The following is a 25,604-nucleotide window of genomic DNA, read 5'->3' as shown; positions in this document are numbered from 1 at the left end:
AGCTTCAACCCTCAATCATCATCATGACATGCATACGATAGGGAGGAATGCAAAAGTCAGAGTCGTAGCGCTCTGGCATTAGATGCAACAAAATGTTTCTGTGACCTTAAAATGATCACATGAGAGAAAAGAGTGCTGAGAAAAGAAGTAGGGGGGAAACATGAAGGGGATTTTTTTCTTCTTTTTTTTTTTTTTACTGCAGGCGTCCAGCCTTCCTTTAGTGACTCTTTTAAAGTTGCACCTGTACAGCGTGGCGGGGGTAAGTCTGGAGGCTTGATGTGGGCGCAGTGTGTTCTCGACCCCCTCGGGAAAGGAAAGAATTAGAGAGGGCCTTTGTTGCCTACACTAGCTACACCTCATATATATTTTAAAGACAGAAATACAAGTGAGCAGTCTGACTTGGACGCCCCCCCCTCCTCCTTTAAAAATCAACCTTGGCTGAACATCTCTCATATTCCTGTAAAGGCAAATTGAGCGTTTGATTGTGGCTAAACTTGACCGTGGTCGTGAGCGTGCGCCGCCCCCGCCGCCGCCGCCGCCGCCGTGTTGTAAGGATGAGGCACTCACAGACAGCTGGTTTCACTTTTTCCTTCGCTCTCTTCCTTCTCTTGCTTTCCTTTTGTTCGACCAAAGTGTTCGTCTTTTGATTCATCCTGAGTAATGGTGTGAGATTCGCAGGGCAGCTGAAGTTTCCTTTCAACTTCTCACACGGCCTCCACAGCTGGCCATCTCCTGAGCAGGACCCTGGAACAGATGCAGATGAAAAACTGTTGGCCTCTGCGTGACAGCTATTTTTTCCATCTGCTTTGCACTAATGCCCCGAGGGAGCAAAAAACTTGAAGTACAAAAGTAACATTCTTCTAAATTTAGGTATTAGCAACAGTTTAAGCGAATTAGTGAAAATCCAAAGTGACTTTAACATTGACTTTGGATCCGTTTGAGGAGGTGGCACCTCAGTTTATCTGTGGCAAATAAACTGCCACCTGCAGGAGTGGCTAAAAGTTTCAGAGGTATAAAATGTGAACACCTCTGTTTTAAATGACCCTGGTACATTTTGCATATTGCAAATGTAACATTCAGCAATGCAATGACAAAAACCTTCCCATTGCACATATTTAATTTCAAGAATGTGCACAAATTAAGACGCAGAATTCTGTAAGTTTCAGTACACATGTAGTTCATCTTGAAAAGACGATGTTTTGATTAATAAATAGACAATATTAGAAACCAGAAACACCTGCACATACTACCATGGTAAAAGCAAGATAGCCCAAAAAGTCTGCAAGTAAAACATACAATATTTCTAAAGTATCCCTGTGTTTTTTTTCATTAAAAGTGTAGGCCAGAACATGACAGAAAGCTAATAGCAAGATTAACACAGGTCCTAAAAATATTCTGGAAAAAAGAAAAAAAGAAAAAAAAAAGTTTAGTATGAAATGTTAAAATTGCCTTTTTTACAGTGCCAAACTTTCCTGCGGTCCTGCTCTGCCAGGAAGGCCAACTGAAACATTTTATCTGCTGCTGATTTACTCCTCTAAAACCTGGAAAGATTAGACCGGCCTGCACAGTAGTCTACAACAACAATTTTGGGTTGCAAGGAAAATTACTTTGGAAATTTGGGTCCACTGAGAGAGTTTGGAAACCGCTGAGGCGTTGTATCTGTTCCACAGGATGGCGTGCAGGATTGTGTATCTGCATACTAGGACTCTGAATATATAATGGTCATCATGCAGACTAGCTTCTCTGCACTGAAACTGCTTTGTGTAGAAAATAGCAGCCATCAGTTCTCAACAACATAACACATGCACATACAACACTCTGGCTGAGCAGCGATGTGGAAAAAGAATTTCTTGTGGTGGTACACCAGCACTTGTGTATACTCCCTCAGAGCCGCACACATCCTACGAGGTGCCAATCATGCCATAGTTGACCATGTCAGAGTCTGAACAAGCATGGTGATTGACAGGTCTGTTTCTATGAGGGGGTGTGGTCCCTGAGAGTCAAGCTGGGTTGTATTATGGAGGGACAAACCTAATAAGATCTACAGCAGGGAGAGTGCCTGCCCTTAAGGTCCAATTTCCCCTTTGACATAATACTGCCATTGAAAGAGATGGAGATAGAATCTCACCTCTTGCAGAGTTTGAAATTGAAATGTTAAGAACCAAGCAGAGTGGGAATAGGAATTATTGAAATCTACTGTGTTTTTGTACAAGCCAGGAAGCGAACGTGAGAAATGTCACCAGAGAAACAACAGCCCTGCTTTGTCAGTGCGGAAAACAATGTCTCCGTCACGTTCGGTGAGTTGTTTTCCTTTTGCCACTTAACACCACCTCCCCTGTTTTTGTGTCTTATCTGCTCTTACTTGTTGCTTTCACTTTTAAAGCACCCCTCAGAACTGTACACCAGCAGCCTCCCCGAGTTTCAAAGAGCTGCAAAAACAAACGCATTAGAAAAAGATGAAAAGGGAGAGATTCAATGATCCAACCCTGTAATTCCTTGACACATTTCTAGAACCCTGTGCTTGATCTTAAGCCTAAAATCAACAACAGATAAGCCATTTTTGTGTCCTTCCTCTTTGATGTAGCGACCCCCCGCCCCCACCTCACACCCTCACCCCTTCCAGCACAGGGAGTGGGGTGGCTTGAGGAGGAGGAGGAGGAGGAGGAGGAGGAGGAGAGGGGCTACTTCTAAGCTTCCTGTTCAGGACCCCCCTCACCCCCCTGCTTTGAATTTGGGGTTGGAGACCCTGAAGGGAGGAGAGGGAGAAGTGCAGGGCCCCTGCTAAGCAGATGCCCTCGATCCTTCCACTCAGCCTGATTCGTTCACTGTAACAGGCCGACTGTAAACAGCCAGTAATGTGATTATTAAAAGTATTTTAAAGGAAACTGAAGCAGAGCTGCCGTCATCTCTTCTGATGGGCCTTCATGTAGTGAAAGATGACACAAGAAATCCAAAAGTTGTTTTTTTTCATTCGTTGCATGCTAATGTAATGTAGGCAGCAGCACGGTGACTGTTCCACAAGGCTGTGCATAAACAAGATAAAGAAGAAAAATAGTCAGAAATAATGAGTGGTTAAGAAATTGTGGAACCTGCTTTGCTCTGAACGTCATCAGGCAGGTTGGACTGAAGGTCCAGATGCAAGACTCACAAAATCCCTTATTGATGCAACACATTTATAATATGTGGTAAATACGGACAATCAGTATATTTCATGCCATGTTAATTTGATGTTTTAATGTATGTTTAAAGATGCAACGTCATGGAATTGTCTGTTTGACCCAGATGGCTCAAGTGTAAAGTGTTATTTGCGAAAGGTAGGTAAGAAGAAGAAGAAGAAGAAGAGGGAGTGACATGAGGTCAGCTCCTTTATGGAGGTAATCAGAGTTGTCTTCCTGTCTATTCTCCCCCTATTCACACAGCCTGGCCTTCATTCCCAAAGTGAAACTGGACACCGAGGGTTTTGTTATGGGTTTACAGCTCCGGAGGACGAGGAGACAAACAAGGCAGCAGACAGACAGAGAGAGAGGGAAAAGGGCCGCTCTCCCCCTGCAGCTGTAGCGCCGCTGTAAAACTGACACTAAAGCTAGAAAAATAGTTGACACAAAACGTTAGACTTCACTTATCCTGAGGTTTTTCTTCTTTTAATAGAGATAGTAGCTGGATTGCAGAGTCTTGTGTCGAAACTAATGGAACTAGTTTGTGAGGTTGTACAACTGCAGAGCTCGACCACAGAGGAAACACGAGCCAAAGCTGTGGGTGCATGTCATTTTGTCCTATTGGAAAACTACTTAATTCATACTCAGGGGGATTTGTAGTGTTTGGTTTCTACACTTTTAAATCATGTCAGTGAAATATCAACAATGTGATTTAAAGTATAAAAATGAAAAAAATAGTCTGACAAATTCCCCTGATTATAAATTACTCAGGATCAGGGCATAAGCTAAATGCTTAAATCATAAATATAAATCATAAGGCTCGATCATACCCGCTTCTAACACAGCAGAATTATGTCGCGTAGACTTTTATTTTCAATCGAGCTGATGTGAAGTTAATCTGAGCGGATCCTTCGTAGCTTTAGTTGGTGAAAACTGAATTTTTTTTCCCACTGATCAATAACAATCCATCCTGACAGAGCTGGAGGGAGCAGGGAGCTGGAGAGTCCCCAGCAGAGGAAGCTATCACAGTTTATTAGCTGTACTGCAACATCCACTTTTATTTAACCCTACGCTGTCAAACCACTGATTGCTGATTGCTTTGGCAGCAGATTCGCCTCTTCAGCCACTGAAGGCCAGGATGGAATATTTCAGCGGATACCTAGAGAGCTGTGTATGTGTGAGTTGTGTACCTGTATGTGTCTGATTACATGTCACTTTTCATGACTTTTTTTGTTCTTGTGTGACATAAACATGTGCAGATTGTATATATAAATGTTCCACCTGAGAGAAATAAGACTTTCTATGGACTCTCTTTAACCCCAAAACCCACTGGTGAGTTTGAAAGGCATTCTGTATTTCTGAAATTATAACATTTATATGCGCCAGAAACTGTAAAGGCAGAAAGAATGGTCAGATTTTCAACTTTCCAATCACTAATCCTCCCATTCCTTAAGTATAAATAACTGCATCTAAGCTTAAAAAGTTTATTCTCTATGTTTCTTTTTAAAAATCGCACAAAATGTACATCTGCACCCGCCAGACTCTGTAAAAAAAACAAAAACCTCGACACTTCTAATAGCAGCTAAGAAGCAATATCTGAATCAGCCGCGACCAAAAGTCATACGCCAACGATTTGGAGAGTTTTTGGGTTGAAGTGAAGGCAGTGTTTACACAGAGAAGATAGGAAACACATATGGAAGTTGTTGGTGTACTCATACATATTGATTGCTTTTTTTTTTTTTTTGGTAGCATAAATGTTTTTTCCCCCCAATAGTTATGACCCTCCAACTGTGTCATACTGCCCAGATAACATTTTTGATTTCTTGGCCATGGTTGTGTTGTTTCCATGGAGGTGCAGGACTTTATATTGCAGTAAAAAAAAAAAAAAAAGAGTCCACAGTGAGTAAAAAAAAAAGTGACAGCAGCCAAAAAACAAACAACACACTTCCTGAAGCTGACTGGGGTTCACAGGGTTAAACAGAGAAGAACCTCCTGCTCTCCAAGAATAGATTTTTCCTAAAATAAATATCCTTATGTTTGCCTCAAAACTCAGCCAGGTAGGAAACAAAGAAGACAAACAAGGAAGAAATCCGGAGTATCGGGAATACTGAATATTGGTCGGGAACGTGGGTATTTAACAGGATCAAAACCAGCCTGATCCGAAGCTCCACAAAGGCCAAAATATCTGAGCGAGCCCACCTGTTGGTTGACCACACAGCAGACTCAAAGGTCCACTGATAGTGTAGGAGATTAAAGCCTTTCTATCTGGGAGGGGTGTTAGGGTGGGTTGGTGGTGGTGGTGGTGGTGGTGGGGCAGGGGGGGTCATCAGGACAGGAAGGAGGAGGAGGCTTTGGAGGGTCGAAGGGTGAGCATCCGGCAACTGGGAGGTTAGCCATGGTACTGGGGATGGGACGGAGGCTTTTTGGGGGGAGGGACGAGGGGTTTTGCAACTTCCACCCGATGACTGGCTGACTGATGGAAAGAAAAAAAAAAAAGAAAAAGAAAGTCCCTCATGACCCCCACCCTGTTGCCCCCCAGTCGAGAAGAGCCGGACGGGACTAAAGCCCCCCATTGTTGTCCCCTCACACAGGATCACCAAGGCCCTGGCAGTAGGAGAGGGATGGGGGGTTGGGGGAAGGGATGGGGGCTGGTGTGGGAGGGGCCGGGTAGGGTGTGTGTGTGTGTGTGTGTGTGTGTGTGAGGGAGGGGGGCGTCGTCCCGCCAGCTCAAACACAATCGTGTGATAGGACTTGGCCCTATCTAATCAAGGGCAGGAGGTCACTTCCGAACAACTGGGCAATAAAAGATTATTTCCAGCCACATAACAGAGGAGCCGTTGAAGGGGGGGGTGGTGGTGGGGGAGAAAGAGAGAGAGAGCGAGGGAGAGAGGGGAGGGAGAGAGAGAGAGAGCAGAGAGGGGGGAAGAGTGGCTGTCTGTGACGAGAGGAAGTGAATTGAAAAAAGCCAGCAGACGGGAACCATCTGTCTGGATGCATAGTCTAATCTCAGAAAAAGAGGGAATGAAGGAGGAGGAGGAGGGGGGGAGGACGACAGGCTGGATAAAGAAAGAGCGAGCTTCCTCCTTTTCCTCACAAACAAGCAAATCTATCAATCTATCCTTCCAGCTATCTACCTAATGTGCATATGTGATGCTTTTTTTGTTGTCCTTGGTTGAGATATCAAAGGGAAAAAACAGAACAAAAGTGATTGTAGGGGGCCAGGAATGCAGCAAACACACAGAACTGTCCCCCGGGGCCGTTAAAAGAGGAACAAGGACGTGATCTTGTCAGAGTTAGACTATGTGGGGGGAAAAAAAACCAACTTAAAGCAGATCTGAGGAGCAGAAGACGCTATAGCATGTATCTAAAATAGCCTTAAATTCGGCAGCTGTGGACTTCTTGGACAAACTTTTCTGCTTTTCGCGTCCGTCTACTACAGTTTTTCCAATTATCTTTTGAACTGAACTGTGAGCATATTTAGGGATCAAACCTAATAACTCTTGACAACGGCGGTTTCCAACAACAGTCTGCAATACGACCAACAGCGAGACAAACACCCCGCTGATTTAATTAGCGAGCGGAATACAAAATCACAAACTAGTCCATCGGGGCCCGTGAGAACTGGCGAAGGCTTTCGCTCTAACTTTTGCAGACACTTTGGATGCAGATGAGTCGATCACGCTGATGTATTAGGAGCCACTGATGAAGAGCAAATCTGCTCTGACGCAAAATATCGCGGCGAGCTGTTAATTACAAAAGGAGCTCGCTGAATAATTGCCAGAGGTCGTGTACTGTATTGATCCACTGGCCTCCTCCTCCTCCTCCTCCTCCTCCTCGTGATGATCATCCCCTCCAACTGGTCTTTGTCCATAAAATGGCAGACAAAGACAAGAGACAGGAAGGAGGTTGGGAGAAGAATGCGGTATCAGATGGCTAGTAACGCCGCATAGACACATAGCCAGTTAATGGGGGGGGGTGTGAAAGTTTTACACTAAGTTCCTGTGGGTGTGTGTGGACCCAGGAGCAAATGCTTAAGAGGCTCAAGCCCCAATGAAACACCTCCATCTTGAATAGCCCTTGACACCTGATAAAACACTGGGTTGTCCCCACAGGCTCTTTATTGCTCCTGAGGAGGAAAGAGGCCGCTAAATGACTGTCTGTCCTCTGACACGCCGCTAATCCGACAAACACGAGCAACCGGCAGCGTCTAAATCGACTTTTCTTCTGTGTTAGTGCAGCAAAAAAAAAGAAGTCCCTCTTGCTACGTGGATTATTTTTGGTTTAATTGGACGAGGCTTTCGGGTCACTCAACGATGGGGATGTCAACTTTAAAAATGTTTGTGTTGTTCATTCTATTTATTTTTCATTGAGACTATTTCTTCAGTGAGTCTTGATGCTGATTGGTTAAACTCAGAGAAGATTAAAACCCAGAGAGGACAACAAATATCATGTTTCTGCCTACTTGATGTGGGGTAGCAGTCTACCCGTCAAACATCCCCATCAGGAGCGTAAAATTCAGCATTAACTAATAAACCTGCATTGTCCTGTTTTTGTGTACTGATAGAACCGGCGTGACGTCCCCTACCTGCTATGTATCATTGTTTCTGCATACTGAGGAGGTATTGTCGCGATTAAAGCTGTCAGATTCCACACCACAACGGAAACAGAGAGGCTGAAAGGGCTGATTGCAGTTCCTGTAAATGTTCACACCTGCAGTGGAAAGAGTGGAGGGTAACCAGGTCATTGTCTCTGAAAAAAAAAAACACGTTAAAAATAAAAATGTATTTGTGTTTATGTGCACCACCGACTAAATTCCATTCACTTCCATTGTTCTGGGTTGGAGACACAAATCTCAGAGGTTGACCTTTAAAAAGCTTAGAAAATAAAACAGAGAGAATCTGCATGGAAGGTGAATTAGAAAGTTCTCTAATCCTTCTGGAAATCATTCCCTAGTTCTCCACAGAACACCAGTTCTGCACCACTGTCGAGTTCTGATCATGTTCCTCCATCGATGCTGATTTGGACCTCTCTTTAGAGCGACAAAATCTGCTCCCCTTTTCTGTTGTCGTGCCAAAATAAATCTTTAATGTATCAGCTCTGTTTGGTGAAAACATCTCCAGGTTTTCATGTTTTAAGTTAAAGTGAAGGATTACGTGCTCCTGTGTGGCCTGAGAAATGTCTCCAACCCAAACCCCTTCAAAAACCTGTTACATAAACTCTGAAAGGCACGGTGGTCGAGGCAACACAAGGCTGCTTTTCTTATTTACTAAAATGTTTACATTTTGGATACACAAGTTTTTCATGTGACGGCAGGAATCGGCTGTATTCTGCTGCTGTTTGGGTATCCTGAACTATAGCGGCGACCTTATCAGCGGCCCGTACTGAAGTGTTTCATGAATACCTAATATTTTTTTAATGTCATTTTAGTCCTGCGGAGGCCGAGTGTTGATGTTGGCGTCGTTTCTAAACGCATCGACCCTCGCGCGTCGCTCCAGATCAACCACAGCCGAGTATCTGAGGAGATAACTTCCATAAACTTTGGTCATCACGCTGAAGTCCAAAAAAGCCGCCTTTCCCCTCCAAAATCCACCACCCCCACGTTTCCCCTGATTGCTAATTTCTATTTATATGCCATGAGGGGAAATAATGAAAACCAGATGAGCAGGCGGAGGAAAGCTGAAGCAGGCCTTTTGGTGATGAATGCTGTGGAGGAGGATGACTGTTTATAGAGTATCCTGCTCCACCGTGGCCATGCCGGCAGCAGTGCCCTGGCTAAGAAAAGGACTGCCCCGGTAGGATGAGTGGGTTGGAGGTTCCATCATGACTCACTTGGTAGTCATGCATGTTTGCACTTGTATGGCCCCAAAAAACCCAAAGCTGCAGCGAGGGACCCGCCAAGCCTGACAACTCCAAACAGCATTACGTGGGTGTGTGGAGCTGCTAAATTTACTCTGAAACAAGTGCAGAGAGGAGGAGGAAGGGGTGGAGGTTGTCACCGTTTATACCATTGAATTACTTAACAGTGACTCAGATTTCACTTTTTTTTTTTCTTCTTCTTTTTCTTCTCGCAGCCGAGCGGTAATCCTGTGACGAGCAGAAATGTGACGCAGTTCCAGAGCAGTTCACGTGGCAGGGTGACTGAAAAGTGAAAGAAACTATTCACGGGCCTTTAACTGTTATTTCAGACACCTCAGCTGATTAGATCAGAGATTTAAGAGACATGTTACGGACTTAACAGAGCCAAGTTCTGGAAATGGTGGGAGTAGGATCTGTTTCCTTATTTGGCTTAGGCTGGAAAATATCATGTAAACACTGTCTTCCTGTTCACGGCCTCCTGAATACAGTTTAGATCTCTTCCATCCCCCTCATCCATACAGGGGAACTATAGTGAAACCTAGAAAAAAAAAAAAAAAAAAAGAGGCCTCCTATTGTTTGCTATCATCCAGGAGCCAGGAGCAAATGGGGCTCGAATTGCAGTTCTGAAAGGTAACAGGAAATTGACAAATCGCTAATCCACTCTTAGCCATTCAGGGCAACAAAAGGTACATTCCACCAAAAAAGGGAAGGAAAGGCACACTGAGTACAGAGGGCCCATTTGGAGGGATGCTTCTTTTAACGTAAACTGCTGACGCTCTGGAATAAGACGGCACGCTGTTCAAACTAAGCGACAAAACAACCAGAAACTCTCCCTTCTCGTCCGTTTAAATAAAACCTTTCATTCCTCAGAGCCGCTACAGCTTTAACTGTGGGGTTCCTGCTCATGTTGGCTTTTGCCTTTTACCAAACCTCTGAGTACACACAGCTCACGGGCCCGTTGCACACACAGCACCTGAGGGCACCGCCGTCACATGTAGCTGATTACACACACACGGTTGTGTTGTTTTGTCGCCAATGTGCAGCTCTCCAAACTTAAGCCGCGGTATATTTTTTCCTTTGTCCCAGAGAATTTCCCGGTCACAGTTTGTGTTTCCCCAACTGTTGGCATTTCTGGCTGACCAACCAACTTTCAAAGTGATGATCTCATCCCCTGGGGGCCCGGAGGTGGAGAAGTGAGTGGGTGTCAGCGGTTGGGGGTGGGGGGTGGTGGGGGTGGTCAGCGGACTTCCCAAGTGATAAATTCACTGACAAAAAAGAGCCGGCCAAATGGGGGACTGTGGGTCAGGGTGGGGGCTGGATTGGCCCCTGTCATTGCCTTTAGTGCAGGAACCATGCCATAAAAGCCCAGCATTGATAGCCCCGGTTTATTATCTTTGAACAGGTGGCCCCAGCTACTCGTAATGGTCGCTCTCATTTCTGAAGGCGCGCACACACACACACACACACTCTGGGGTTTGCAATATGGAGACCATTTGGGAGTTTGGGAACATCCCGATCTAGCTGCGTTAAAGCCCAGGGAATAAACTACAGTGCATAGTTTTGTGGTGACTTGCTGGCTGGTGAGTGGAGTGGGGGGTTTAGAAGGAGAGCTGCTTCCTGCGAGCATAACTCATGGAAACGTGGAGGCTCTGTTGATGCTAGCAGCTTCGGGGCTAATCATGTCAATGACCTGTATTGTTTAGCTTTCAAGGTTACCGAGGAGAATCGCAGCAAAGAAGCCCTCCAAGAATGTAAACAGTCACATTTTCAGCTACAAGCTGTTTCTACTCGTTGGTAATTTTTTTTTTTTTTTTTTTTTTACCATGAATTCCACACCCAGCATGAACACACACACACACACACACACACATGCATGCATACACACATGGAACAGTGATTTGCTGTTCACTCAAACTCAAGAAAACAGACCTGCCTTCGCTTAAAATCAGCCACCAGTCAGATCTCGCATTCCTCAGGCCGGTTACCGTTTCTCAGCAGGGCAATCAAGACACCAGACAGCGCTATTTTTCATTAATTAATATATTTTCTGCATTAAAGTTAACATAGTTTTCTTTTGTGCCACCCTTTAATTTTTCAGTAAGTATTTGATATTTTGTTATATTCAGACATGAGTAAATTTAAGACTGTCTCTTGCAATAAATATCATAAAATAATAGAGCTTCACATAATAAATATTTTTTACAACAAAAAAAAATGTTTAACAGACATTTTTTTCTTTTAAAAAATAGCCAGAATTCCTCTTATGGATTTTGAGCATACAATTTACACAAAATAAAGAAAAAAAAACAAAACAAAACAAAACATGGGAGAATGCCACAGAATGTGTATGAAAAGTTCAGATGGGTGGAAAGAGAGAAACATATCCAAGTGGAGAATACTATGAGATGGATGTGCTTTCGTTAATGCAACATGAGCATAGGAACCACGGTTTTAGTGTGGTAGCAACCAATAAATTCAAACATACCTGCTTGCTATGAATACCAGGTAACAGCTACATAATTGCCCTATAGTAGATCGTCCTTCACAGATTTGGTGAGAGGCAGCACCCACCGGGCACACAGACCCAGAGGACGCTGCCTACCTAAAACGGAAGAAAAACTTTTTTTTTTTCATATATATAAAAAAATAGTGTTAATGAGGAGCTGAGGATAGACATAGAAACAGTTAAGGCAAACACTGGTCTGTAAAAACATGGTCCTGATCCAGAGAAAACAAAAATAAAAATAATTGAGTGGTTTTCATTACTCCTTTGCTTAGCTCCTTAGGGTTCCGCAGCGAGGAGGGGAGGTGGGTGGGAGGTGCTTAGAATGTTTGATAAACATTAATTTGTGACTATCATCATCATTATCATTGTCATCATAAGATCCACATCTAGAGTCTCCTGCGCAATCACAAACACACAGGGAGCGATCAGGAAGGTTTCTCCTGGGTCTGTGGGGCCCAGCTCTCCAGTTTACAATAGACAGTGTTGGAGTTCTTGCAGCGACAGCCAGGCCTGTTGACCCGGTCGTAGCAGCCCTGGCACGCCTTCAGACACCCCTTGACAGGTGGGTAGCATAGCAGACAGGGGAAGAGTACCGACATTAATCCCATGCACAGGAAACGAGAGCAGCAGTGGGAACGTGACAGTGAGCAGGGGTGGTCAGCGCATGAATCCCCCTCATCGTCATTGGAGCAGTGGTAGAAGATGCCCTTAACCAGGCACATACATGTGCCGTGCTCCAGCGCACTCTCAGCAGAGCACAGGCACTGGCCGTTGCATGCCAGACATGAAGGCAGGCTCCGGGGAGCCGTGCAGTCACTGCACTTGCACTTCCCACAGCGCTCACAGATGAACTGGTGCCCAGCAGCAGCCACCACCCCGTTGCCAGAGCCAGAAAAGTCCGATTTCCCTTTGCCCTGGGGCTTGAGTGGAACCTCTAGTGGAGGCTGGTGGAAGTGAGGTCCCTGCTGAGGCTGTAAAAGGGCCTTGGGCTTGGGCTGAGTCCGAACAGGCCGGTCCGCTCGGTGGTGGTGCTGTAAGCTCATGCCGGGCCTGGTGGGGGGTGAGCGTGCCAAGAGTCCCTGCTCAGAGGAGGCGCTGCTGTTGCTCCCTGAACTGGCGGCACTTCCTGTGCTGGTGGAGCGGCTGAGCCCCGGGGCCCGGGACCCGCCGTACTGCGGTGCCACAACCACCACGCCGCCCCCAACGTGATGGTGGTGACCTGACGGCCGGTGCTCATAATTGTTGTTCACATTGACGAGGATGACCTCGTGAGTTCTCTCCTGCTTGTCCTGGGGCCTGGGGGGCATGCGGGGCGCAGGAGGCCTCCGTACCACTGAGGGCCCCTCGGTGTACTCGTTGCTGGAGCGGATGGCCTTGATTTGGTCCAGGGAGAGAATGGCGGCATGCTGGAACTCCCGCTCGTAATCCGACCTCTGCCGGCTCTCTAGGGAAGGCTGCTGGATCACCACTAATGAACCGCCGGGGCCATGTTGACTTTGGAGCTCCATCTGGGGGGATCACCACTTCCGACATTCACCGTGGACATGCATCGGAAAACCTGCCAGAGGGGGGAACGGGCAGGGGAGAGACAAAGGAGACGCAGGGAGGGAGGAGACATCATCAGAGAGAGTCAAAACATGGCATAAGTGGCACAAACACAGTGTCCTGAAGGAAGAGGGGTGAACACACTGCCAGGCCTGTTCACATTCACAACCTGTGTCATGATCATCCCTCACAAACACAACTGTAGAGCAGCAACAAACACACAGCTGAACAGTGATTCTTATTCAAAGTGAAATAAGTGTGTTTTAATACGTGTAGGTGTGTGTGTGGTTAATCCAGACTCTGTTTTCATCCTGTCAACGTGACAATATGTCACTTTTGATCCCGTTAAGTGAGGCAACCCGGGAAAAAAGTTGACTATTAACAAGACTTTTTTGTACCTTCCTCCCCAACACGCACACATCTAAACTTCAGTAGGCCCTACAAATACTTCCCCTCCTCATTTACATTTGTATGACTAGTTAACATTTAAATGCACCGCGGCGACGAAATGAGGACACGATCCAAGGGAACTAAATGAGCTGCCTCACTTAGTATTCTATTACTACACCAAAAAGGATTTCAGCGAAATGGGGACAAAAGTGGAGCTAAAAAACTAAGGTCAGACCGAGTTCCGACAAAATACAGAGTTTGGTTGAAAAACCAAACTGAGTGCGTCAAAGTTGTCGGATTAAAACTTCGCCTCACAGCGACGCACGACTTTTTTTTTTTCTCCCCCCCCAAGTTCACACGAAGCAAATAATTTGTGCAATACGCGTGTTTATACCATAAATACTGTCAGGAATTTGGGCTTCAGCCTTCGGGGATGTTATGAAGCAGAGCCGAGCTGCTGGAGGCCAAAACCTACAACACAGTTTACAAAAACAGAAAGCCTGGCTGCGCACATTAAAGCTGCGAGTCAACGCACAAGCCATCGATTTTCTGTTTTTTTTTTTCTTTGGCTGCTTTGCAAATAAACAAACTTTCTTTATTATTTGTAAAGAGGCTGTGCGTCAAAGAGCGCACTATAAATGGAGAGTACAGGCGCAGGACGCGTTCAAAGCACAACACGTCGTGTGCTAGTAATAAAAGCAGGATCCTATAAAACCCGCAGAGCCAGAGATCAAGAGACATTAGAGGACGCATCCAAATAGACGGGGAAAACTTATGAATGAAAACAACCGCCGTGGGGGAGGGGTGTTTGTTACGGCACCGCCACGGAACGACACAGGCGTGGAAATCCATCAACTTCATCAACTAATAGCGACGAATTCAGCCCACTGCGGGTGATTTTCTATTTCCACAACGACGCGGAAAGTCTCGGGCTTTTGTGCACAAGTGTAACTGAGCGTTCACGTCGCTGCAGCGGCGCAAACCCGGATCGCTACGCACGCTACTATCGCGCAAGAAATGCCGTAAAACCTGGAAAAAATGCGTAAAACAAGTGCGAAATAATGGAGAAGGTGCATACCTATATGCAAGCATCCATAACGTCGAATCCATCAACCAAACAGTCTACCAAAACTCCATCCAAAAGGAAAGGGGCAATGTCCAAACGGAGATTACGGGCTCTAATGCATAACATTCAGTCCCTTAATCCAAGTGCGAGTGTATCCCTTTTTGCGTTATTCCCTTTTCTCGGTTAGTTGTAAAGAAGTTCAGCGAGCGTTACGCATGCATTTGTCCCAAGATAGAGCGAAGTAAATCCACGGTGGAGCTCTGCTGAGGCAGGCAGGGAGGGAGGGAAGTCACCCGGAGAACTGCTGCGCACTTGGAGGCCGATCTTTAGGCAAAGACGACCCAGTTCGAGAAGTTCCCGGAGAAATTGTGAAATAAAAAATAAATGTCTCGGAGGAAAAAAAAAATTAAAAAACACGAGCGAGCTTATATCCAAGAGTTTCCCCTCTCTGCTTCTCCTATCTGCTGAGAGTCGAGTCTGAGTTCTGGCTGTTACTTATTGTTGCGGGGAATCTGCGCTCTTGTGCAAAAAAAAAAAAAAAAAAAGCGTCGTCGGCTCGCAGACAGCGGTGCGCTCTCTCCAGCTCTGCGGGCCTGTTCAGCACTGAATGAATGGGGACGCAGGGCTTAGTGTTTGCTCGACAAGCCAACTCCCATTGGCCATTCACTCCACTGAAAAAGGATACATCGCATCCGCTCCTGATTCATTGGGCAGATGTGGAAGGCCGGGCGATAGAGATGTGTGCACTGCTTAAGGTGGAACGGCCTTTTTTATTTTCTTTTCGTTTTGCGTTGGCTCGACGAGGGGGCTCGGAGAGGGGAAAAAAACACACTGGTTTCCGTTCTTGTGGGTTATGAATAATGATGTGAATAAGGTTAATGTGACTAAAAGTGATGTAATAAACGCCCCGTTTATTTATAGTCTTGCTGAACTGCCATTTTTGGTACAGAGACCATACATAGACAGAGGAAACACACTCATTTACACTTTAGAACAAGTGTTCCTCTGCTTCTGAAATAAGAACTGAAACACCAGGTTGTTCCATGTGACTATTTTAAGCAGTAAAACATGTTAATACTACTGATTCACTAATAATATCTTGATGGCATTTACTGTTCTTGTGTTCCATACAAGCTAAATATAACTTAAACTTATGAACTACTTTAGAAATTCAAAACTTACTTAAGTTTGTGGTTTGGAAATGAAGTAAACACACAACATGTGGTGATGTGAGACTTTTTTTTTTTTTTTAGCTCAAATATCCAGAGCTTGACAAAAGTTTTGTTAGATAAAAACAATTAAGAAAGAATCTTTACATGTAAATCTTAGTAAAAATGGACAAAATATCTTAAAAACTGACAACTTGCTGCAGCTTGTGGGTTGGAAATGAAGTGAATCTACCAAATTTGGTTAACTAGATGATTTTAACATGACAAGAAACTCAAAGTATTCAGAATTTGACACATTTTTGATAAATAAGTAGGAAAGAAATAATAAATTAATCTTGTATGGATTCAAAGTGACTCCTTAGCAGGGGTCTGTCCAGGGCCCTGAAGAGGATCAGACATTATGACACAGAAGTAATAACCTCTGTAGTATGTAAACGCTGCTAAACTGACATCCACATACATCCACTCATTATTAGAATGTATAGAGTTAATCAGAGGGAAGCTGGAGGCCAGCCTCTGTCTGTAGGGACAGCTGTGGGATCTTACAGACAATCCAGGGAGGAAACATCAACAGGATGTCTTCTGTCCTCTTTGGAATGTTCCCATTACGCATTCACGCATGTCATCAGGAGGAATAAGACGTGGATGTTGTTTTGCGCGATTCTTTGATCGGGGAATTACGCATCATCACCACCACCACCATCATCATCATCATCATCATGAACCCAGCGTTAGCTGTGGACTGGGTGGAGGTGGGGGTGGGTGCTGCCGCGTTGGGGGTGACGGTTATTTCCAGACCACCTTAAGAAAAAAGCAGCCCTGCAGCCAGGGGGGGAGAGACTCCCCCCTCTCCCCCCGGCCCCCCCTCCTCTCTGTTCCTGACTGTCTGGTTTGATTGGTGTCGCGGATGCGCTACATCCGGATCCATGAGAAAAGGAAGTTCAATACAAAGTCAATTTATCCCATTCAAATGGAAAGATCAATAGATGAATGACCCCCAGTGGCATTTCGGGTCAGCAAATGCTTAAAAAAAAAAAAGGAAAAAAAAGAGCGCAACAAAAAAGCGTTACAAGAGTTAACGGAGTGTCGGAGCGGCTCTGTGGCGCAGTAATGACTCAGAAGTTTTCAGGCTGCATGTAAAAAGTCAGCTCCTCGGTGATAAAGCAAATCCTGGTAGACCGACAGATGGCCGCCTGGATCCCTGCTCTTAGTGGTCGGAAGTGCGGACGGAAATCTCACGATTACAGCAATTAGCTGATTTTCCACGGATGGATGTGATGAATATACCAGCCGTGGCTGTTTTTCTCCCCGTGGATATGGAGCAGCGGTTCACCAAACTAGGGGTTTAGGAGCCATCAGGGGTCCTTGAAGGGGGTCCAGAAAGTCCCCAGATAAATGTCTATTTAATTCCATAGATGTTAGTGTGGGGAGCAGGGCCTGTATAATATTCTGATTAGAGGGTTCAGGCTCACTGGATCATCAGCTACTCAACCGACTTGGGTTTTACTGCATCAAACAGGGTCCTGCTGAAGTCTAAACTGTGATCAAAGTATGTGATTGGACTGTGTGATTAATCAAAATCTCACAGAGAGCATGTTTTTCTGAAGCGCTGGGGATATCTAAATGCATAAATAACACAAAGTGGCCCTGAAAACACATAAAGGAGACAGAAGCTGCAACAGAAGAATCCAAACTACAATATATGTCTTTTAACATCATGTCAGCTGAGACCTTTTGTTTTCTGCTGTAAACTCAGAATTCAACCTCCTTTAAATATCACAGATAATGTTTGTTCTACGCTCTTTTACTATCAAAAAGAAAAGGAAACCAAAGACAACAAATACATAAACAATGCATTTAATACATGACTAAGATTTCATATAATCAAACATGACAGCACAGCAGATTCTTCAGAACTAAATATTAAAACAACAGCGTCCTGCTGAACTGTGCAGAGTGTTGTTACAGAACATCCAGATGTTAACAAGGATTTCAGGGTCTAAACTGTCTCTTTGGCTTGAAGGCCTGCAAATTGAAAACAGTTTTCTAGTCAAAACGTGAACAACAGTTGGCACAGTCGCTACACGGGTCAACATTTCCCACTGGACAGAGCAGCAGACTGGTACGGGTGGAAGCCTATACTTTTACAATGACAAAATTACAAAGGCTTTGTTTTGACTGTTTCCATCCCAGAGTGGTCAGAAGAAGCCCAGGCCGCTGCGCTGCTGCTGATAGCTGATATACGACTGGATGAGAGAGTCGGGGATCCGGGGCTTCACAGTGTTCAGGGCGCTTTCAAAGTGTTTGGCCTCGATGCGCTGAGCTTTGATGTCCTCTTGTAGGGCCAGGAGGGCAGCCTCTCTGCATACTGCTGTTATCTGGGACAGGAAACAGACACAGATATTCGGCAGTCAGGCAGAGCGCTCCATCCACTGAACGCCACTGAGTCATGTGAGCGGCCACAGTCGGGAGGCCGATCGACCTCAGCGACAGACTGTTGGTGTGTTTTGGTGAAGGAGCGGCGCTTTATTTATCTAAAGAGAAATGCCTTCGTGTCATAAACATCAAAAGCCACACTCAACAGAGGGACAAACACAAACCAAACTGTATTTACTGCCATTTACATCTGCAGTAAACACACGTCGATGCTCGCTGCCATTTGTACGATATATATGGACAGTGTTAGGGTTTCAGAACTCTACAAGTTATTTTCCTTTGGCCTTGTAAACAAAGTAGAGAACAATAAATGATTAGAAACAAAGCTTAAGTGACATGTTAACGGGTTTTTGTTTAACAGCGAGGTGAAAGAAATGCAGAATTGGCAGTTGGAATAAGATGTAAGACAGGAGAGCTGCACACAAAAGAATCTGCTAAATGACTGGCACAACATGTAATTAGTGGAATGACAGAATGTGTCACGGTGCATCAGATAAAAATAGGTAAGACATGTTAAGGAGGACTTAAAATTGAACAGAATCATATAAAATGTGACAGAAAATCTGAGTCAAGCGAAACTAATTGAACTCTAGATGAGAATAAGTTAAATTTTTAGTTTTGTAAACATTTTGCAGTTGCTCAGAAAACTAAATCTATAGCCCCCGTTACTTATGATGTACCTAACCTGCAAGCCAACAAGTAACTTTAGTGCAAATACAAATAAAAGTTATGTCATTTAAGTTACTAAATCAGCTTGACCGCACTTTGCGATTAAATCTTAGGTTTCTGATGCTTGCCTCCTCCTCTGTTCCTGCAATCTGCCACGCTCAAAATGTAAATACAGGAGTTCTCCTGCAGCCTTTTAACTACAGCACTGATGGAATTATGCAACGGCTGCCATGGAGGAGTGCTGCAGTCAGCGCCGGTGACCTTTGGGAAAGATTCTGCACACGCCAGAGGAGTGACTCACTTCCGAATTGGTGGCGATGGCTGATGAAGGCCAGGCACCTTTACCAGCAGTGCCACCCTCCTCCCTTTCCAGAAGCACAGCTTTGTTCTGAGCCAGGGCGGCTTGCACAACTCCCTCCAAGAACAGGCTCGCAGGAAGCTTTCAGCCCTGCACAAAGCGCTGATAACGCGCGCTGGGAGGTTAGTGGGACAGGTAGTCATGTGATTGGAATATTGAACGGTAGGCATGTAGAGCAATGTGTGTCCACCGAAATTGTTCAGTGGAGCGAGGAGCTGCTGGTCGCTGCCCTTCCCTCTACGGCTGCACTGTGTGGCACGCTGCAAACTGTTAGTTAACCCTCTGTACGCTGAGCAGCTCCTTTCTCACTGCAATATAAAGTACTGCATCTCTATGGAAACAACACAGCCACGGCTAGAAGTGGAGAGAACTCTAAAGTGTAGGTATAATGCCATCAATCATTAAAAAAAAGTCTATTTTCTTGATTGTTATTTTACCAAAATGAAATGCAATCAACAATTGTGTCTACAGGTGTTCCCAGCACTGGAAGGAAAAACGTGCCTCTACATCCTGCCGATGTCTTGCTATTTAGATTTTGATTTGTTTCCACACTTGTCTCCTCGTTGCTCGGTGTAAACACTTCATGACCAAGGAACACAGAATACTATTATAATTATTGCTGTTTTTTTCCTCCTCATATGCAAAAAGGTTTCTTGTTTTGGCCGTTTTTAAAATGAGACATAATTCAGTGAATTTGATGAAATATCTTAAAGTTGAGCTTAGAGTTGGTTCATTTTTCCAACAGAACTGAAAGTCACACACACTTAGTTTAAGGACTGAATCTCTCTGCTGTTACAGCTGCTTGGTTTTTATTTCATTTTAATAAACCTAAACAGGATTTCAAACCACCGCAGTGAATAAAAGTATTTTTAAAAACACACATGACGTCACCCTAAACAGACACAATGCATAGCCGTGGCGGAGACAGGAAAAAACACGGCCGAGCTCGTCAACTGCTAAAGCATATGACGGTCGTGGTGTTTTTCAAGGCCGCAGAGCGAAATGAGGGGAGATAGCTGCCTGAACGCGCTCCGGCCCCGCTAGCATGCACGGCTCAGGACAGGTGCTTTGCAGATGTCAGGATGTGAGGCCTATTTTCCCCCTTCTTCTGTTTCAAGCCAATGAGCAACATGATTTAGGCAGGGTAAACACACGGGGCTGGGTTAATTTTGTATGAGGGTTTCTCATCATTCAAGTCATTTAGGCCTGTCAGTAATAATGATGCAAAACAATGAGGCCATGCATCCCAGTGGCCTGTTTACAAATGGAGAAGGGGGGGAGAGCGAGCAAGGCAGAGGGCGAAGGAGAGGGAGCGAGCGAGAGAGATGCCACATGTTGAACAATGTGATTTAGTGTTGTTTCCAAGCAACGTCCATAAACAGGAACAGACAAACACTGCAGCACAATCAAACTGTAATTTCTTATTTACGTTGAAGCTCGACTTACAGGACGCGTTAGCCCCTCTTGTGCCTCAATCTCATGATTCAACGGTTAATAATTATTCGGTTGTTTACTTCCATAACACCCCTCAGGTTTATTAAAAAAAAAAAAAAAAAAAGTCCTCTGAAGTACACAAACGACGCGCACACACACACACACACACACACACAGGCCCTCGCATTCATACTGGCCCGGTTTATGAGCTGTTCTGTGAGGCCGATCAACAAGCCAGTGTTTCCCGCTGTGTGTTTGCCTGTACGGGCCTCGAAAAAAAATAAAGCCACAAAGGCAAACAGGGCGAGCGAAAGAGCCAGTTTGTTTGTAAACGTGAAGGCATTCCGAGACCGGAGCCAAAAGTCCAGCGCCGACTCCCCTCCAGCACCACCTTGATACCCCTAAACCCCCCACCACCACCACCCTCCAAAAAAAAAAAAAGGCGACCCACCACCCCCTAAAAACGGGCCCCCCACACTCCGGAGAGGGGAAAGAGGAGGAAGCAGAAAACTGCAAATGCACAGAAATGAGAAGTGGAGGGGGGGTCGGCGGTGAAGAGTGCTGACTTGTGGCAGCCCAAATAAATTATAGATCTCTCTCTCTCTCTCTCTCTCTTTTTTTTTTTTAATGTTATTGCAATGCAGACTTTATTTTTCATTCCCTTCATAAATTATGTCAGCAATCACTTAAATATATGGAGGGGACTAAGCTGATGCATTGCAGTGGCTGCTCTCTGGTGATGTGGGCGAGCTCAGAGTTCCTGGCGGTGGCATGCAGCCAGTCGTAAAGGCATAGCAAACGAAGAAAAAAAAAAAAAAAAGTAATCATCAAGAGCCTCTCAGTTTGCAGACGGGATAAAACTTGCTGACTCAAGATGACCCAGAAGTCTGCCTAATAGTGAGTCAAAGAGTTCTGATGATGAAGCAGAAACTGTGTAAAGTAAGAGTTTGTGCTGGAAGCTCCTCCATCTTCTCAGAGGTTCAGGTTAAACAGTGACCAACTTCAAATATAGCCACAGGATCATGGTCTTCAATCTGTCGATGCACGATATGTTGCTCATACGGCAAAACAACCCGGGTCCATTCGGCTCCTGGTATCTCAGATGAGACCGGTCATGCCCTCCATCAAATTACATTCAGTCTAATCCAGTCTGGTGGAGTCTGTGCTTCAGTATTTCTGATGCAAGAATGTATACAAGAGGAAAGCTTGGATTTTGTACATGCTACTATGTGGGGTTTCTAACTTGTAGAATAAAATTTTGCCAGTTATTTCTATCAACGTTCAAAATGTAGTCAGCTTTCAACTTGGAAAAAAGTTCTAATATAAAGCAAACAATGGCTTTCCACATAACCTCTTGCTTTCAAAACCAAATCAAATCAGTAACTTCAAAAAGTCAAAATTAAACCAAATCAGCGATTCCATATACACATAATACACTAACATAACAGGAGCATTAGTTTAAAAAAAAAAAAATGATAGTGAAAACTTCTTTAAATATAAAATACTACCGATCGTTTTAATTCTGACTGTTTGCTATCGAGGAGCATTATTCTGCTGGCAGCGTGGGGTTTCTCTGGGATCACGTTGGGATTTGTTTTGGATTGGATCCAAAATGTTGGACCATAAAACTTCCACCTTGCACATTCGTAACTGGGAGGCACATGTAATAACCAGTCCTGTACTGGTGGCTACTAGATGATCTAATGAAGAAACATGGTCCCTCGTTACTGACTGTATGCAAAGATGGAGGAATCCTCTGTGATATCAATGACAGGTTTCCTGAAAAGTGCGTCGATAGCTCTGCTTGGTGGCAACGCCATCTTGGCAGTGTCTGCTCTGCCCAACTCCTGGATGCACCCTTCAGTATGTTTAAATTTAAGCCTTAAAACAATTTAAATATATGCAAAATTCACTCCATGTACAGTTGTCAGGACCAGAGAAATTATCTATAGAGACCAAAACTGCTGTAAACGTGTTTATTTCTGCTGTAAAGTTGAGCATTTTGATATGAGGATCTGTAGGGATTGACTCACTTTGAAGCTAGCCTCAAGTGGCCACTCAAGGAACTGCAGTGGCATTTCAGCATTTATTTACAATTTCACCAAAAAAGTGCCAAAAAAGTTAAGGTATAAGTCAACATTTGTCTGTGACCTCTTCCAACTGAAAGACCTCTGACCCCTGTTTAACCCATTGCACCACCACATCTTACACACACTGTATAGTTTGCTGCAGCCCTGTGATTGGCTAAAATATCTCATTTCTAAAGCCTGTAAACAGAACCAGGAGGAGGTGCAGAAGTCTAGATTCTTCTCAGACCAGTTAAATTACAATATGCTGAAAGGGTCGGATGGAATTTATGCCCAATGGTGCGAAAAAACCCCCCAAAAAACAAACAAACAAAAAAAGCCTACCCCAGCTTTAAAAGCCCTTCATGTATCACTGCCACCACCAGAAGAAATGCCCCGAATCCTTAAATCCATCATTCCACCTTAATAAAATGTCAGCAGCGTTTCTGAAACCGCAGCGCTTTAAAATGGGTCGCTGGAAAAGTGATAGATGCTCAATTGGAGCGCCTGCCACATCCTTGTTTCCACATAGTCCTCTAATGACAAGTTTCCCCTCGTGGTTGTCGAACCTCTCTGAAAACCAGGGGTCACATGAACGTACAAACACGTACACATATTCTCAAACAGTGCAATGTATGCAAGGATGCACATTAGTTCTACTGGAAGAAAAAAAAGAAGCACAGGCAATTTATCATGACTCTTCAGAATTACTGTCAATGAGGCAAATGCAGCGGTGAGAGTGGTGAGAGGGTCAGACTAGCATAATGACATGCCTCGTGAAGGCTGGTAGTCACATTTACCTCCGCTGTCTGATGGTCATTTCATACAGAAAGGAAAAGTAATTATATCTCCTTTTGATCTTAAAGTGAACTGAACACCAGCCTCTTTACAAAAAAAAAGAGAGAAAGCGATCTTTGGTCGAGGTCATTCAGAAAGGGCCATATGTGTAACTTAATTGTATTTCGCTCAAACTGAACGTCCTCCTTGTCCAACATCATCTTCGGGGGGCAGACAAGTGCAGACTGGAGCAGCATAAACTACTAGAAGAAGAAAACGTCTGGAACAGATGAAAGGTCTTGGAAGTACAGCAGGAGATTCAAAGGGTTGGAAAAAAAAAAACACAACAGGGCCAAATAGTTTGTCAGGTCTCGTCTTTGATGGTGGTCCATCCTACGTGAAATATGAAACTGTTCCACGTGTAAATGCAAGAAAGATGGACACGACTGATCAAAGCCATTGTATTCTCTAGAATACTCAGATCTAGCGAGGAGTGGGAACATAAATAAACCAGTGATTCAAATAAAACGATAGCAGTTACTCTTAGTTTTGCTGAATATGAAGTTAAGTTAAAGCCAATAACATCGGTGATGAATTAGCAGCTCTTTACTTTGGCCATGCTTGGATTGTTTTAGTTGTTTGCCTTGGTCTCGTAACATTATTAATTATTGGATTGCCTTGGGTCACTTACTTATTAACATTTACAGACTTGATGGATTACCGTAACAGCAACAACAAAAAAGTACTTTATGGCTTTATTGATAACTGATTACCAGTTGTAACCCTCCATCACTTGCTAATATTTACCTTTATAGACGGACAAAAGCCACCATAACTACTGAGTTTATTGACATTTCAGGCTATAGAGTTGATTCATTATTCGAATTCAGTATCTTTCACGGAGGCAATTTCTAACTGTAAAAGCTTTGTGGCTGATTGATTGATTACTGACGACTGACTTGATGACTTTCTTTACCGTCAGTAAACAATTAAGGTTAACGTTTTTTTCCTGCAAACAGAAAATGACTCGTCAAAGCCATGAGCTCTGGTGACTTATAAAGCTACCGAGCTTCATATTAGTGTCTGACTTTAAGGTCTTGCATTGTGGCAGATGAAGGCAGAGGATTGTGATCAGTGAAGCCACTTTAATGGGGTTATGAAATGAGGATGGGCACTTTGAGGGCTGAATTTTGCTCAGGGCTGCAGGCCGTCGCTGGCCCGGCAATTAGGGCGCCACAACACGAAACCCTGGATACAACAGCAGCCTTTACGCTTTACTGGTCACTGCGCTGTAGCCACAACTCCACCCTACATCATGCTGTTTCAGTGCACACAGCTATACCATGCTGGATGTATGTACTGTGATATACTACAGCACACGCAGCACTGCATGTGAGGTCCTGTTGTCCTTGTCAGACAACACTAAACTTTATTGACTCCGGTGGAGGAAATCAGGCTGTTAATAGCAGCAAATGGTAACAAGATACAGCAAAGAACAACCGAATATAAATAAGAACATGGCAAAGAGGGGGTTAAACAAACACACCTGACACTTTTTAGCACTAGAACATGGCAGGAAAGATATATGAGTGGAACATAAAGTTCAACATTTACACGCAGATGCAAGAAAGCAACAGTAATAATCTCAAACTATAATGTGGTCGTGAAATAACTGCAGCTAAAAATGTCCAGCATAAAAGTGCACACACACGTGTACAAAGCCTGAGAAATAAAGAGGTAAAAGAAGCATATAATGTGTACAGAATGTGGATATAGTGCTTGTATTCATACTAATTGGTCTATGGAGGGCAATAATTTAAGTACAGTGACTGCATGTGTACAGGTGCATTGTAAAAAAAAAAAAAAGTAGAACCAACTTTCATCATGTGTCAAACAAAAATGAAAAAAAACTTTGGGTAAATTCACATCCAATTACTAAACTCTACGTGTTCAAGTGTGCATGCCACAAACACACCGAACACAATCAAATCTGAGCATGTACACTCCTGCAAAACCACCAACGTCCACCGAACCATTTATATGCATCCGTGTAAAATAAACGAAGCAAATCTATATTTTTCTCGTCAGTATTTCCCCGTTGGAGGTGAGAAGGGGTGTGTGCCATGAGACAACCTGTTCAGCACGACGAAAATAAACCCTTCTTGAGGTGGAAAGGG

General features: G+C 44.3%; 2 protein-coding genes across 2 annotated transcripts in view; both read right to left on the bottom strand.

Moving 5' to 3' along the window:
• Window positions 1-11,033: 11,033 nt before the first annotated feature.
• On the bottom strand, window positions 11,034-15,264 carry spry1 (sprouty homolog 1, antagonist of FGF signaling (Drosophila)). Its single transcript, XM_008291112.1, has 2 exons — window positions 14,531-15,264; window positions 11,034-13,075 (listed from the first exon to the last, which is right to left on the bottom strand). The coding sequence occupies exon 2, from the start codon at window positions 13,023-13,025 to the stop codon at window positions 11,943-11,945; it is 1,083 nt and encodes a 360-aa protein (XP_008289334.1). The 5' UTR covers window positions 13,026-13,075; window positions 14,531-15,264; the 3' UTR covers window positions 11,034-11,942.
• A 2,264-nt stretch (window positions 15,265-17,528) lies between these two features.
• The window catches only part of afg2a (AFG2 AAA ATPase homolog A), a 125,787-nt gene continuing 117,711 nt past the window's right edge, over window positions 17,529-25,604 (bottom strand). The window contains exon 17 of the mRNA XM_008291100.1: window positions 17,529-18,065. Coding sequence (XP_008289322.1) covers window positions 17,886-18,065 — 180 coding nt within the window. The 3' untranslated portion in view covers window positions 17,529-17,885. The remainder of the gene's footprint in view (window positions 18,066-25,604) is intronic.

Source organism: Stegastes partitus, unplaced genomic scaffold (assembly GCF_000690725.1).
Source record: "Stegastes partitus isolate 25-593 unplaced genomic scaffold, Stegastes_partitus-1.0.2 Scaffold16, whole genome shotgun sequence".
NCBI lineage: Eukaryota > Metazoa > Chordata > Actinopteri > Pomacentridae > Stegastes > Stegastes partitus.
The sequence above is the reverse complement of the archived record's forward strand: the minus strand, read 5'-3'. Positions and strand labels throughout refer to the sequence as shown.

Bases quoted from the DNA above. Each gene is read 5' to 3' on its own strand.
- spry1 (XM_008291112.1), bottom strand. From the start codon at position 13,025: ATGGAGCTCCAAAGTCAACATGGCCCCGGCGGTTCATTAGTGGTGATC.